The sequence below is a fragment of the Phaenicophaeus curvirostris genome, chromosome 16 (assembly GCF_032191515.1).
Source record: "Phaenicophaeus curvirostris isolate KB17595 chromosome 16, BPBGC_Pcur_1.0, whole genome shotgun sequence".
NCBI lineage: Eukaryota > Metazoa > Chordata > Aves > Cuculiformes > Cuculidae > Phaenicophaeus > Phaenicophaeus curvirostris.
In genome coordinates, this window is record NC_091407.1 from 8719851 (window position 1) to 8735800 (window position 15950).

Below are 15950 nucleotides of genomic sequence, written 5' to 3' on the forward strand. Positions count from 1 at the left end.
CCCTGATCCCATGGGAGGTGTCCCTGCTCATACTAGAAGGGGTTAGAACAGAATGGGCTTTGAGGGCTCTTTCAACCCAACCGTTCTATAATTCTGTGATAATAGGTGTTATGAGATTGTCCTTTCATGGATGGTCCCACAAACCCACCAAAGGAACAAATGGTCTCATTGGCTTTTTCTTTCTCATCACCTCCCTGCTTTTAGGTTTCTCTCAGGTCTGGAAGAAAACTGCAACGTTTTTTGAGCTGCACACTGCAGTAAGGGTTGAATGTTTGTGTCCCTCGTGTTAACTCGACATAGGCGGAAGAGTTTGGATCTTGAAGTCTTTTTCTTCCCTTCCTGGTGAAAGGACCTTCAAAGTGGGAACTATCCTTGTGTCCTGCTTGCTGCCAACTAGTTTCTTTGCTTTGAAGTTCGATGACCATGGGGCCATCAAAAAGAGAAGAGGAAGAGAAAAGCATCATCCTGATCAGCGATGATGAAGCTGAGAGCACACTTGGGAATTCGGTTTTATTGGTAGACCCACTGGGTAAGTCCTTTGTTCTTGTTGTCAAGGAAGTTCTGTAAAGAACTTTTGAAGCAAAGTGAGGTGAAATGTTACGTGACAGGCTTGAAATGAGGCTTTCTGCTGTTAGGAAGACAAAGCATTTCAAAAATAAATAAAACCAGGAGGAATTGCCATTATTTTATTCATAACTTTGGGGATTTCTTTGACCCCACTAGTTGCCTTAAAGGATACTGCTGTGTAGTTTGAAAATGTTACAAACCTAGCGGAGAGTGGGATTTTTCCATGTTCATTGGATCCTTTTTGATTAAATTACATCTGTTTTGATAACATGTGGAAGTTTTTTGTCCCAGAGCAGAGTACCATTCTTACTGGCACCTTGTGAAATCATAGGAGAATTTGTGCCTTAAAGCATCTTTCAAAAATAAATGTCAATAACTGGTTGAATTTGTAATGAAGTTGTAGTTAACTTTACACTGATTTACACTGTGTATCCTCTTCTCTACAGAGAAATCTGCCTCTGGAGAGGAGAAATCTGAAGAAGTTGTGGACGAGGAATGTGAACTAATGGTTACGTTCTGTAAACAACCCAAAGCGATGCCTCATGCAAGATATGACTGTACAACACACCCGTTCGAGTACGTTCAGTGGCATGGAGGTTAATCTGGGGGTTTAATTTTCCAGATTTAGTCTGCCTTGTCAAGTGACTATGTAAGTTTTTCTAACAGCTGAAAGCAGTAGAATTCATTGTGTAACTTGTTTCCTTCTGGTTTTCTGCTCTGTAGGCGAACAGAATGCGATACATGCTCGCCCCTCGGAAAAAATGCTGATATTTGTAATCAGTGCTACTGCTACGTTTGCGATAAGCTGGCTTCTGAGGTGAGAGGAGCTGTAGCTGAGGACTGCACAGCTTTGAACCAACTCAATTCCTAACCAGTCTTCTTAAAAGAAATCACTCTTAAGCTAAAGGAATAAATGATGCATGACAATTGGTTATTTTAACAACTACTCTCTTAATTGTTGCTATCTGCTTCACAATGCTGCGAAGAAGGTATTCATTGTCAGGGTTTATTTCTGGTAGTCCAGCCAGTTGATGGAGTAGATGTTCGCAGAGTATAAGCAAAAGTACCCCTTTAGGCACACAGTATATTTCGTAGAATGAAATTACTGAACCAGACTCCTGGAGAGTCTCAGTAAAGTATTCAGGGTTGACTGTGGGTGTGGGTTTTGTTGTTTGGCATGATATTGCTTTATTGCTTTATTGGCCTCTTGCTCTGACTGTCAAAATCCTTCGCTGTAGCTTTACCTAGGTGTGTAAAGGTTGTAGTCCTTCACTCAGGAACTTTAGATTTGCTCAGCTAGAAAGAAAAAAAAAGTAAATAAAAGGGAGAAAAAAATAAAAAAGGCAAAACCTCTCCCTCTTTTTCATGTTTTATGAAATAGTGCCAGAATTGGACAACGCTTTCCCTCTGTCACTGCAATGCACACAACAAAAGCAAATTCTGGAAGGAACAGCGTGACTTTGCCTTGGCTGGTGTTCTTGTAATGTTCAATTTGGAGCTCACGGACATAGATGCAGACCTTCGGCATGGTGGTAAGCGTTATGCTCTCATTCAGTCCTGGGAGACCTGTGGCTCACTTTGGCTACAGGGTTTATGGCTTGCTGAATGGCTTGTCTGGCCCACAGCTCTCCTTGTGCAAAGGCTTGTCAAGTTGCTGCTGCTGCTGCTCTCTTTCTGGGCCATTCCGAGACCAGACAGAGCTCTGCAGGCCCTGTTTGTCTGCTTCCCTCCCTCGGGAAGAAGCAACAAAGCTTTCCTGGCCAGTAAGATTGGGTGCAAGTAACTTGCTAAGCATTTTACATGGGCTACTTAGAATTATCTTTCTATTTCTTTTAGTTTTGAAGGAAAAAATGAAATGTATTAACGGTTTCTTATCTGTCTGCTGTCTTAGGAAATCTGCTAATAAAGTTTATCCAAGAACTTTCTGTGGAATATAGTAAGTATCTGGTTGGAGAAAGACTGCCTCCCACACAACATGAATGCTTCTGCCTCCCAAAACTGCCTCCTGGGCAATGCAATATCTGCAGATCACGAAACTTGGAGGTTGTATACAAGTAAGTAACAACAGAACTCAGCAACTTGCTGTACGTGCTGGTCAGTGCAGGTTTGCTTTCCTTTAGTCAGGTGATATTCGGAATTGTGACACTTGACATAGCACAAACATAGCTGAGAGAATTTACTTGGCCAGTGAGTTATTAAATTGCACTTGGATATAAACACCCCCTTAAATACATATTTTCTGCTATATTGAGACACTTTCGCAGAATGGTTTGGGTTGGAAGGGACCTTAAAGCCCATCTAGTTTCACCCCTGCCATGGGCAGGGACACCTCCCACTGGATCAGGGGCTCCAAGCCCCATCCAACCTGGCCTTGAACCCCTCCAGGGATGGGGCAGCCACCGCTGCTCTGGGCAACCTAGGCCAGGGCCTCCTCATCCTCACAGGAAAACATTTATTTTTTTACTAATTTGTTTTTTAGGATGGGGTTCAGCTTTGACTCAATGGTGTGTGCCTTTAAAATGCTTAAAGTAATGGTTCTGCAAATACCTTCTCACTATCTTATAGATGCTTTTCAAGGAAAAGCGACTCAATTTGCTCTCAAACTGTAGAATGGTCACAATTGCAATTTGTTTACAAAGTGCATCATTGCAGACACCATATATCTTATTGACTGCTTCACTTTCTTAGGTATTCCGGAGTTTTTTCACTGGTAACAAAATTTTTGAATCAGGCAGAAAAAGAGAATCCTAAAGCTGCTGCTGTCATGTTTCTGGGAGCAGCTAAAGAGATCGCACTTCATAAAGACCCTGCTTTGTAAGTATCTGGTTCCACTTCTAGTGTGTAATCTTCATTTGCCCCTGTAGAGAAGGAGACTAAGCAAGAGAGTTCTGGTTTTCCGTTTATTATGTGTTCGGACAGTGTGAAGATCACTGCCCTGGCTGCAGCACGATGAGAGGGAAAGGAGTACACCTGAGGGAGAAATGAGGTTGATTACAGGGAGGGATCTGGGGGAAAAGAGCAGGTTGAAAGTTAGATATGAGAGGAAGAAGTTAAGCGGGACTGAGTCATGAAGGGGAGAGACAATCCCCAACAAGGGGAAGGAATTAGCGGTCGAAACTGGGAGGAGGGAGGGTGACAGACAGCACATGATGGCAGGCACAGCTAATTCCTTGGGAGAAAGTTCAGGGGCAGGGGAGCTTTCCAGGTGAGAACACACAAGCTACATTGTGTGAAGGTACATCCACTTCTGACCAGGGTGGAACAGAGGATGTGACATTCCTTGGGCAATAAGTTTTAGATGCCTCCTGTAAGTCTGGAGGCTGGCCTGCAGCTGAGAAGGCTGCGTGATATGTAAAACCAGACTTTAAATACTTCAGTCTTTACTACGTGGGCTGGTTACTTTCTTATTTATATCACGGCTGTTTCATCTTTGATTAGTCTTTAGCCTGAGCAAAGTCCCAGGGCTTTGCCTTGCAAAACCTGAATATCTTGGGGCTTAAATTCAAAGCTTTTTATAACGGAGGAGTAAACGTGATCTGGGTTGGTTTAACAGGCCAGAAACAGCAGTTCCTCTGCAATCCTTTCTGAGGAACAGTCAAGGCTTGCAAGGAGTGGTCTGGATGCATTATTTGGGTAGGTCTTTCTTTTGTACGCTTAGAGTCCCGCAGCGTTCGCTGTAGTTATATGGGATGCGGTTTGGCCCTTGTGGGATGATGATATACAGCCCTGTAAAAGCAAAGTGTGCCCACGTCTCACGTGACAAGTTAGAAGGTTTGCTGCTGCTGTAGGGTGGGGAAGGTTTGTTTCGGTGCTGCAGTAAAACAGTGTTAGTTCTAAAATGTGTTTTAGCCTTTGAGCACTCATTTTATCTGGTTGGAATATTTTTTATTAGCGTGAGAGTTCCCAATGCTTTCAAGAATAAAGTGTTTTCTTAAGCAGTTGACTAAAGAGAAGGGGAAAAGGGAGAAAATCCAGCCAAATATTAATTAGTGCTTTTTTCCTTCCCTCTTAGAAACTGGCAGAACCTTGGTCATACTGCGTCGCTGAAGATTGCTGTCCCTTGTCTGTTGCAAAGGTAAGGCACATCTTATGGTGCTGAGATGGCAATGGAGTCATTGCTGGCTCTAAACATCCTGCTGGCATTTAAAATGCATTTGAAATGGCTTTTGTTCAAAGGCACTAATTTAAAAAGTGAATGCTTTAGCTTTTAGTACCCAGAAGTAAACTTGCAGCGGTGTATAACCTTACGGTGTTGTAGCATCAGGAACTCTTGCCAGGGTTGAGCAGTGCGAGAGCAGCCTCCTGCTGCCCTCACGTACTCTGCAGATGGGTAACAACAGGCAGAATATATAAACAACAACATGTGCTGATCAGCCTGATGAGCAGGGGCTTCAGAGTTCTCTCAGACTCTACAGCAGCACACTAAAAATCAAGATTTTTAGAAGCTTTATTTAATATTAGTCCTTTTCTGTGAAGGACAAGGCAGCTATTATCTGCTTTATTTAGAGCCACATAAGCACTCAAGCCCTCCTTTGTTGCCTCAAAGGAGAATAACTCAATGGGAAACTCAAAGCCAAGAAAATGGATTATTTGGGACCCGAGGGAATGGCAAGAAAGTGTACTAGGGGAGGGGAGAGTTGGGTTGGACATTAGGAATAGATTCTTCACCCAGAGAGTGGGGGAGCACTGGAACAGCTCCCCAGGGAAGCAGTCACAGCACCAAGCTGAGTGATATTCCAGCAGCGTTTGGCCAATGCCCTCAGACCCATGGTATGAATGAACGTTGGGGTTGTCCTGTGCACGGACAGGAGTTGGACTTGACAATTCTTGTGGGTCCCTTCCAACTCAGGTCATTCTACGATTCTTGACTGTAGTCTAGGAGTGTAATGTGAGGCCAGACCAGAAGGTGGTGTCAGGCAGCTGCTCGTGGTTATTAAACCAAAGAGTAAATAGTGTCTATAGGAGAACAAAACAGCAGCCTTGTGCTCCAGTGGGATAGACTAGTCAGGGATGTAACATAGTGGAGTTCCCCCGAGGCTGGTGAATGAGGACATCTAGCTCACTTGGTTTAATTCATTTCTCATTTTAGCTTTGTATTTCACCTTTAACCCGAAATTCACTTGCAACAGAAGGTTAATGAATTAAGAATTAACTTTTTTAAGGAGCACTTAAAAACAATTATATATTCTCATCTCTTATTTGAAACTAATGACAGGTATAACCTAAATACTATATCGGTTCTCATTTTAAATTTCTATTCTTGATGGTTTTAATTTCTTACTTTAAAAGAATAGGATTTTTTTGCCTCCTTCCCCCAGTTTTAAAGGCTTAAACTCTTCTTTGTGTAAGTGCATTATCTCCAGTATTCAGTTAAGACAAGAATGGTTTCACTAGCTTTGAAGTTGCTAGGAGCTCGGGTTGATCAGATTACTCATCAGGCTTACCACGTATTTCTACAGTGTTTCTCGCATATAGTGATAGGACGAGGGGGATTGTCTTTAAATTGGAAGAGGAAAGATTTAGATTAGACATTAGGAAGAAATTCTTCATGCTGAAGGTGGGGAGGCTCTTGCCCAGGGAAGTCATGGCTGCCCCATCCCTGGAGGTGTTCAAGGCCAGGCTGGATGAGGCTTTGAGCAAACTGATCCAGTGGCAGGTGTCCCTGCCCATGGCAGGGGTGGAACTGGATGGGCTTTGAGGTCCCTTCCCACCCAAACCATTCCATGATTCTATGATTCTATATCCTGGAGAACTTTGTTTCAAAACTTGAAACCACAGAACCTTGGTTTCACTGATGTTTAATAACAAAAGAGCAATACCATTATTCACTACCAATCATATAACACAAGTTTAAATAAAAATACAAACTGTCTGACATTTAACTAAAAACCCCCAAACTTCTGTAGGGTGTTTTCCCATAGGATTAAAAAAAAACAGAACAACTTAGAAGTCATTCTTCTAATTCTAGGGGATGTTGATTTTTCTTTTGTTTCCTTCCCAAAACACAGGATCACAACCCACCTTCAGAAGATGCTGGTGTTGTGTGACTTCCCGAAAAACTTGTATGAAAAGTTCATTAATTTTTTTCAGTCCATCTCGCTTCCGTGTCACTGTTTTGGCTTCTCAAACAGGTATGTGCTTTGGGGTTTGTTTACAGAATATGCTTTTTATCCAGTTGCCTGTTTTGAAAACGGCTGTGTAGAATGGTTCTTTCACTGATAGTGTGAGCATTTTATAGGAAGATTTCAGTACCTGCTGCTTTGTACTTTCCTGTTGTTACAGGAAAAGATATTTGATGTTATGTCTAAGTTGTTGTCCTTATAGCTTTTCTTTCCCCTTTTGTTGTCCCCCTTGTTTCCTCCGCAAATGTGAGCCGTAAACCTTAAGATATTGGTAAAACTTCATGTTACTTAAAGGAAACAAATGAAGCTGTACCAGCAAAACACACTTAAAAGTGGCTTTATTTTTGTACTTACAGCTTGAACGTTGTGCCGTGGGACCATGGATTACTGACCACGGTTTTAAAGGGCCAGAACATCACTGGTCAAAGAACACAAAAAGGAAGAAAAGTATTTTTGTGGGAAATGCTCCCTGTGATAGAGGCTCGAGTGGAGAGATTGGTAGACAAAAAGAAGTAAGATTGGTTTGGTCTCGGTTTGGATTTTTCATTTTATGAACTCAACTTCTACATTTTGCATGGTATTGCCTGCAGTGTAGTGTGTCCCTAATGTCTGCAGGGTTCTGTGTAACAGCAGAACTTATAAAACAAAGACACATTTGAAACTGTCCATGCCCAGTACCTGTCAAAAAGTTCTATTTCTGTCCTGTCATGCAATGTCTCTTGCAGGGGAAAATCTGTTTTGCTTTGTCAATTGTGGTAAATATTTGACCTGTTTATAGCTTTGCACTTCCTCTTCCTACTCGTCCTCTTTTTTTCCTCTCCAGATTTAAAGAAGTTGTTCGCTATCTGAAAGCTGTGAAATGCAATGATATCAAAGGGTAAATGGCTTTTCTCTTTTTTAAATGTTTATTTGCCTTAAGGTTGTATCCCAGTCTGTGTTTCTTCAACATGTAATAAACTAGCAGAATGAAAAGAAGGGGAGGGCTCTTGATCATGGAGTGCAGGGGTGAGAGGAGGAGGAGGAGGAGGGAAAGATTTTCAGCTGAAAGAGTGGAGATTGAGATGAGATCTTAGGAAGGAATGTTTTACTGTGAGGGTGGGGAGGCCCTGGCCCAGGTTGCTCAGAGCAGTGGTGGCTGCTCCATCCCTGGAGGTGTTCAAGGCCAGGTTGGATGGAGGGTTGGAGCAACCTGATCCTGTGGAAGGTGCTGCTGCCTATGGCAGCAGGGTGGAACTAGGTGATATTTAAGGTCCTTTCCAACCCAAACCATTCCATAGTTCTATGGAAAGCAGTAAAATTTTGGCTGTTTGCTAAGTGAAAGTAATACTACAGTGCAACGAACTTCTCCCTTATCAGATATAACTTACCAGTGGTCAAGCATAATCAGATCTAAAAATACACATTGATTTTCATTAACATGGAAGTTTTACAAATATCCACTTCTTCCTTCTTTCCAGGTTAAGAGACCTTCGAGATAAAATCCCATTCTACTTGTGTAAAACTGGAGACTTCCTTGATGCTGCGCGTTCGCTGTTGTTTCCCATCAGCAGCCTCGCCTGCTGTCCTGCCTGCCGGATAACGCCAATTCAGTTTGAGGTCTACCTGAAGATGTTCAGAACAGGCAGTGTCCCTGCTGGAAAGGATATGCTAGACACTGGGTCCTGGATAACAGTTGGCAAGTGTGACTTATTTCTTACATATGTTTAGAACCTTTTTTAAATACAGCTCCTGTCCCTGCACAGGACAACCCCAACACTCACACCGTGTGTCTGAGGGTATTGGCCAGTGCTGCTGCAATATTGTCCTACTGTCCAACCCAACACTCCTGGTGCATCTTCCTGCCGTTCCCTCGAGTCCTATCATGGTATATCTCAGCCTTGACAGTAAAAGCTTCCTGATGATAAGGGAAATTATCTGTGTGTTGAATTCTGTCATTAGTTCAGCCACTGATCATTCATTCTGGTGCATGCTACTTGTCAAATCGTTTTGAAATGAAAGGCTTACTTTGGAGATGTTCAGCTACAAGTAGAATCAGCAGTGTGAGCTACTGACAGTGTGTGTTGTGCTGCGCTGTGGTGTGGTGTGAGGTACATGATAAAGACTTGGTTCTGGGTCACCTGGTGTGGTACCTCAGTCTAAATTGTATCCAGTTCTTGGCAGCTTTCTGGGATACCGTTTTACAGCTGATGTTGTTTTTCTATTCAGAACCTACAAAACATTGTTAAAGAACGATAGACTCGTGTTTGTCCATTCTGTTAGGTTTTTGTAGAGGCATATCTGTAAGTTAACATCCTGTTTGTATTACCTCCGTCTAGTTATTTGGGGCTTATAACATATGTTTGGGGTTTTTCTTTTCTTCTTGCAGGGCCTCCCATGAAAGACAGTGTTCTAATTAAGCAGGCGCTCAAGCTCCTTTACAGCAGCGTATCGCTATACAGGAATGTGAGTCTCTAATAATCTGCGTTGCAGTGTCCTGTCAAGTGTTTCTGTCCATTACCTGTTTATCCAGTTGCCTTTTTAATGCGAGGGCTTACTGTCAGAACTCCTTCCTCTGAAGAGTTTACACCTCTGTGAAAGGATTTGACTTTGTAAAACAAATGTCTTGCTGTGTTTCAGCCTAAATGCTGGAGTTCCCTCATCATGATCTTGGGGAGCAGCAATGTGCTGGAAAAGAATGGGCACCTACATCCCCTGTCCCTGAAAGAACCACCACTTGACTTCCAAAAGGTAACTGAATCAACACCGTGATATGAGAGAAGACTTCGTTTGATGTGCGCGTTGGCTCGTTCTTCTAAATACTAAGATTAACTTTACAGTGCCTTAACAAATACTTCTGTGGTACGTGGTGAACGTAGCACTTTGCAGATGTTGTGATTCAGGAGTGTTAAATGCAACACTCAACAGTTTAACTCTGCTTGCGGTTCAGTGCCTAATAGTGATTCTGTAACTTGTAATGCTGAGATGTCCAGTTTGTTACCTGATCCAGGAAATCATTTGAAGAAAAATGTGTTCAGAGAGTCCTAAAGAGTCAGTACCCGAGTATATTCTTCATAAGAACAGAAATAAGTGTTGTCTGAAGTTAAAGTGAACAGGTTATGTGGTGTGATATGGTTTGGTTAGTGCTGTAGAGCCTTTAATGTGATGTTGGACAGTCAGCTTCATTGGTCAGAAATGCTGAACAAATAACTAAAACAAGTTAAAGAGAACCGTCTTGGGCACTCTTTGATGTTGTGGAGTATCTGGACTTCTTCCTTTACTTGTGACTCATTACTTCTGTCGCAGGGCGTGCTTGCTGCCAGTGGTGACCTTCTGGAGGAGCTGAAGGCAAAAATCAATGTTTCTTTACCACCTGCAATTTTTTCTTCTCAGGTAAGTGTGCACAGAGCAATAAGGAAATGTACCACTCGTTTTTTTGTGCTTGGAGATACAGTGGGATTGAAATTGCTTGTATTGTTATGAAAAGCTTTTAAGAGGGCTTGAAGATTTTTGAGGGTGGATCAGCATAAGCCTGTTTTTATCGCAGCCTAAAGGCTAGAGCAGATACCCGGAGGTGAGAAAACTTCGTCTGGTCTGAAACCTTATTCATCCGAGGACATGTCTTACTTCTTCACTGTCCAAATATAAACATTTATAAAGTGAGAAGGTTGGCAGTTGATTCCATCTTAACTTCTCACAAGGTGCTCTTGTGGTGTTTGGGTCAGACTGGAGGCTGCCCTTTGGGACTCGCCAATGTATCTGTCTCAAAACTTGAAATAGCTCAGAACTTCTAAACTTGTTTTGAATGATGCTTTCAAGTGCAGTGGAACATGTTTAAAGATGACTTGAAATATATTCTGTATTAAATACAGTCAATACGTCCAAGGAACTACCTTATCCTTTCTTACTTTTCTTGAGGGAATTACATTTAGCTTACTCTCCAAATATGTGACTTTTGGGCCAGATTGCTTTCCCCCTTAATTCTACTTCTGGGATGGTTTGAGGCGTTTGGTGTTTCTCTGGGGACTTCGAGAGTACCAGGTGGAATGCACTGTATAAATAGAAGTACCTGTTCTACACTCCTTTCTTTTGATCTTCATAAGGTTCTTGGGGATGTCCTGTCTGACATCCGGCCCACCTTACTGGAATGGTAGTTACTTAATGCTGATTTGACTGGGTATGATGTACAAGTAGTGGGAAAGTTGTAATTTGAATATGTCTCTTGTTATTGATATCTCTTCCTGTAGTTGCACCATGAGGCTTGCCTTATTATCGCAGTGCAAGCAGTACAACAGATGCTTTTTTGTGATCTTCAGTATTTGACTTCCTTCTTAGAGATAGCCCTGGCTTTTGGGGTGAGTCCTAAATACTGATTTCTGTCCTATGAGATTAAAACAAATGATATTAAAAATGTGTGTAACACCAACTTTGAGATTTTTATATGTATTTAACTTGGTTAAAGCTTAAGCTTTGCTGCCCTTTATTCTATCTTTGAATAAATGATTGGCAATTAGATTAAGTCACCAGTCTTATTTTGTCTTTCTCTAGAATAACTTTTGGGCTCTGAGGCTGTTATTGGACAATCTTTCCTATGAAGAACATGTTCTCCATGGCATTGTCAACCTGATTTTGAGAGATCTAAATTGTCAGAAAGCAATGATGCTAAAACTGTGAGTAAACACTTGCTCCCTGAAGCCTGTCTGTTTATGGATACAGTAGGAGCACTCCTGCAGCGTTAATGTTCAGCAGAGATACCTGAACTCTTTGCAACCAGCCAGGCCAGTGCTTTAGATATGTCAAGAATGCAAATAAGTTACTAGGAATCAATAGGAAAGCTGTCTCTTGTTGAACAGCTGTGTTCTGTTACCTGGTTTTCTGTTGCTTAGGTGGCAAAACCTCGGTCCCCAGTATGTGGGCGAGTTCGTTTGCCTGTTCCTGACTTGCAGACACAAGAAGATGCAATCCATTGGACTGTTCACTCTGAATATTATTACGGAGAACCTCCATGTGTAAGTGTGAATCTTTGTCATAGCCAAATAGAAAATCATTGTGTTGCAACACTAGTGGTAGTTTTCTCTTAGTTAACAGTCTTATCTCACAATTCATTCAAACACTGAACGTGATGTTTTGTGGTAGACTTGAAATTGCTCTGTATTACCTGTTGCAACCACACAGCCTTTTTGCTTCCCAGTGCCCATTGTTATGAAAACACGTTATCTGCTCATGGCAACCCTGAGCAGTCATTGAGGTAAAATGCAGTTCAGCCTGGTTCTGTTACTTAGATATTGTCATCATCCACAGCAACCAAAAAACTCTGATTAGGACTTAGAACACAGCAGCTACTCAGCTCTACAGAGGTGTAATACTGCAGAAAACTTTACCTATGGAAAATAGTTGAAAGTAGCTCTAAAAGTATATTATTGTCTATCTATTATACAAGAGTACAATGGGTGTACGGATGTCAATGTTCCTTTTAAACCTGTAAGAAACACTTCACACGGTGGTGAGGGAGTAGATCCCCACCTAAACATAACAGTTCAGGAACATACGTGCATGATAATGCAAATTGAGGACAGCATTAGGTTTGTGCCTGTTGCTTTTATCCCATTTTAAAAAGGAGAGATTGCTCATTCTGCAGCAGCACAAAGCTTCAGAGGGTGGGAAAAACAGTTCTGAGAAAGTCGAAGTTCTTTATTTTGATTATGAATAGTAATAAAACACTGATGTGTTGATTTTGAAACCACCAGCTGTTTGTAAGTGTAATCCTTGCTCTCCTGTGTTACGCGGTAAAGCATTACAGGCTTTAGAGCGATAGACTTTAATGTATTGACATAATAATTTTCAAATTAATTGACTCTGTGGTTGTATACCGGAAGGGAGAGGAATTGCACGCTCTGGCACTTTGAATTCACACATAGCCAGTGGCAGCAAAGTGAGGTTGAGAATCCACTTCTTAGCAGCTGTCTTCAGTGGGAATTGTGGGCGTGTACGCTGACCTTTGTGGAAGTCTGTTTCTTCTCTCTAGCCTATTGCGTGTAGCTGAGAAAATACACAATGAGTGAGATGAGGTATTTTATGAGCTATGCTGTATGTAACAAATTTGCAATTCTGTTAATTGTCCTTTTTGGTTTGTGGAGCTTTACAGCATGCTCTAGCAGTGATCTGAGAGAAACTGATGCAACCCCGTTTCTTATGCACTGTCTTTGTCGTAATTATTTTATTGTACGTCTGTTGCTGAAGTCATCTCCTCTTGGAAGTTGACATGAATTGTTGGATCAGACTTCTTATAAAGCTTTGATCAATGCAAAAGAGAGTGGCTGAAAACTGGGGCAGATGTGTCTTTATGAGGAAATGGATTAAGAGTCATCTTGTTTTTCAGGTGTCCATGGGCAAAGCATCTTTGCAACTTCTTTCACAATGCAGTGAGTATCTCCTGTATTTTAGAATTTGGCATATCAATGACAATGCTATTGCTTATCAATGAGATATTTAAATATAATCCCTGAAATAAGAAGGATATGGAACAGTTGGAATGGGTCCACTGGAGGGCTACAAAGATGATTCAAGGGCTGGAGCACCTCTGCTCTGAGGACAGGCTGAGAGAGTTGGGGTTGTTCAGCCTGGAGAAGAGGTGGCTCCAGGGAGACCTTAGAGCAGCTTCCAGTGCTGAAAGGAACTACAGGAAAGCTGGGGAGGGGCTTTTTACAAGGGCCTGGAGTGATAGGATGAGGGAGAAATGGCTTTAAATTAGAAGGGGGAAGATTTAGATTAGACATTAGGAAAAAACTGTTCACAATGAGGGTGGGGAGGCCCTGGCCCAGGTTGCCCAGAGCAGTGGTGGCTGCCCTGTCCCTGGAGGTGTTCCAGGCCAGGCAGGATGGGGCTTTGAACACCCTGATCTGGTGGGAGGTGTCCCTGGCCATGGCTGGGGGTTGGAACTGGGTGGGCTTTAATGTCCCTTTCAACCCAAACCATTTCTTGATTCTGTATCATTTGATATATTCTGTATCAAATATGGTATATGTCAATGTCATTTATTATAAACCTTACCTTAGTGTGCTAACTAATGTTTTTATCTCTCCCCAGGGATTAAGGCACCTGCCCCTTGGCACCACAATTCACCATGAAGTCTCGAAATTCATAAACATGTTTGAAAAATTGTAATTTGCCAAATCCTTCAGGAATATTTTTCCAGTCTGTTTTAATCTGAGAAATCCCTCCCTGGAGTCCCTTGTCTTCCGTTTTGGTTGTCATCTCCATAAACATTCAATTAAAAACTGACTTCAGACAAATGCAAAAAGGAAATCCCGGATCAAGGTGATGTCCACCTGTATTTCAGCAGCCTTGTTTTGGAAGTTTCCTTTCTTGCAGGCCCACGGATTGAGCAGATCTTTAAAGAGGGAGTGGATTTAAGCTTTTCAAAAAGTCAATCTGTGGAGAGATGGTCATCACAGCGGGGTGAGGGAAAGAAACATGGACAAAACAGAAAGCACCATGAGTCTTTTACTTCTGTTGTGTTGCACAAATGCTCTGTGGGCGAGATGTCTGCAGCAGAACAACTGAGAGAGCAACTGACACCAGGACAACTGCCCCTCTGCAGGAGCACAGCAGCACACGTTGAGCTGCTGCTCGCTCACCCTCTGTTCTCAAGTGTCCAGTTAGAAAAGTAAACAACTCTTGAGGGACGTTAACTCAAGCCTGTCTTCTTGCTTCAGGAAACCAGATTCAGGAAGGCCCAATGCAGTAAATAGCTTGACATGTTTGGGAATAATTGGTGGTTTCCAGCTGTGGGGCTTTGTTCTCTACTCTAGGTGACTTAGACTGGTGCTGGTGGCTCTCTGGGTTTCTCAAATCCCTATTATAGTGGCAAGGTCAAAAGCTAATTTTTGGACTGTGGAGGTAGAAATAGAGAACTATTTCCAGCCTGGTTAATACTTTTCTCCTTCGCCCTGCTGTGGCACCTGCCTGTGTAGTTTGGCCATTGGGGTAAAATCAGAATGTGATGATCTGTATTTTGCACATTTAAGCCTTTTCAGTGGCTTTTTGCAGCTTTAGTTACCCTAAATAAGCCACACTGTTCAAGTTTTCTACAAAAGTGTACATGTATTAAAATCAACACAGTGTTAAGTAAAATTAAATTTGTGATATGTTTTCAGTTCTGTTTGGATTTTTTTTGTGTGTTTTTAGTAATTTTTTTAAAAAACAACTGGTTGCCGTCTCTCTTCTGGCAGGACGTTCATCTAGGATGAGCAGAGGTGGGTGAGGTCCCCTGATGCTGGGGAATCTGGTTCTTCTGGGTGTCAGCAGGGCTGGCCAAGCACTGTCTGGTTTTGGTCTCTGTTCCTAAGGATGCACTGTGGTGTTTCATCCCGGTTTCCAAGACAGGTGTTCCTTGCGTGTTCCTAATGATAGGATCTCTCTTACCTCATCTTCCTGAGTATAGAAAGTTCCTGATCCTGCTATGGCTGAAAGGGAGAAGGAAGTTGACAACACTGATCTTTGGTGCTGTATCTGCTCTCTGCTTTGCTCTGGCGTAAGCGCCTTCCATTCCTCTCTTCTGAACTTCCAAACTAATCCCTTTTGTTAGTCCCTGGGCATGTCCACGGTAGGTGTGACATCGTGTTTTGTCAGTTGCTGTGGGTATAAAGACAAGTAAACCCAATTGAACCCTAAAATCACACTGAACTCAGCCCAGGTGCAGGCTTGGTGTCGCTCTGTTTGGTCCCAGGCGCAGCGGGGAGAGGGAGAAGGTGAGGGCAGGGGCTTTGTTACCCCTTCAGCCCCAGATTTACCATCAGAAGGAAAGGCCAGGAACTGCTTATTTACTGTAAGTAAATACCATATCTATTCATTATTTATCTACTTCTGAATTTTAATGAATTACAGCAGCACTTATAGTGAGGATTATAGTATAGATAATGATAATAATCTTATGTACGAGAGATGCTTCCCTGGCATATCTGCTTTTGACTTTGGGCAGACAGGTACAGTCGTTAAAATCAACCAGGGTAGAAAACAACTTCCCAGTACCCTGAGACTATGACAGGATAACCCCAAAGGTAAATCGAAAGCTGATGTCGTCTGCTTTGCTCCAGGTATAATTGAGATAAGCAGAACTCATTAAAAATTGAAATGCATAATTTGGAGAGGAACATAGGCTCTTGAAGCACTCTCATCCAAATATTGTATTTTAGCAAACAGAACTCTGCTGTTTTAGCAAGTGTGTGTTACTGCAAAACAGCAAACAGAACGTTTGCAAGCAAATGTCTGTATCGAAGATATAAT

At 42.2% G+C, this 15950-nt stretch overlaps 1 protein-coding gene across 1 annotated transcript; it reads left to right on the forward strand.

The window, feature by feature from the left end:
- The first annotated feature begins 307 nt into the window (after positions 1-307).
- Positions 308-14812, forward strand: LOC138727506 (uncharacterized). Its single transcript, XM_069869981.1, has 19 exons — positions 308-529; positions 1014-1143; positions 1291-1384; positions 1949-2099; positions 2459-2621; positions 3256-3381; positions 4580-4642; positions 6576-6698; positions 7046-7201; positions 7513-7566; positions 8147-8364; positions 9055-9131; positions 9306-9416; positions 9972-10058; positions 10913-11020; positions 11214-11335; positions 11552-11674; positions 13045-13087; positions 13752-14812. The coding sequence occupies exons 1-19, from the start codon at positions 418-420 to the stop codon at positions 13827-13829; spliced, it is 2139 nt and encodes a 712-aa protein (XP_069726082.1). The 5' UTR covers positions 308-417; the 3' UTR covers positions 13830-14812.
- The last annotated feature ends 1138 nt before the right edge of the window (positions 14813-15950 follow it).

What these genes read in the sequence shown, in the direction of transcription:
- LOC138727506 (XM_069869981.1), top strand. Translation starts at nt 418, where the DNA reads ATGACCATGGGGCCATCAAAAAGAGAAGAGGAAGAGAAAAGCATCATC. An exon ending in TGTACAACACACCCGTTCGA is followed by an intron (nt 1,144 to 1,290) that starts GTACGTTCAGTG and finishes TCTGCTCTGTAG; the next exon opens with GCGAACAGAATGCGATACAT. An exon ending in TGGGTCCTGGATAACAGTTG is followed by an intron (nt 8,365 to 9,054) that starts GCAAGTGTGACT and finishes TTCTTCTTGCAG; the next exon opens with GGCCTCCCATGAAAGACAGT.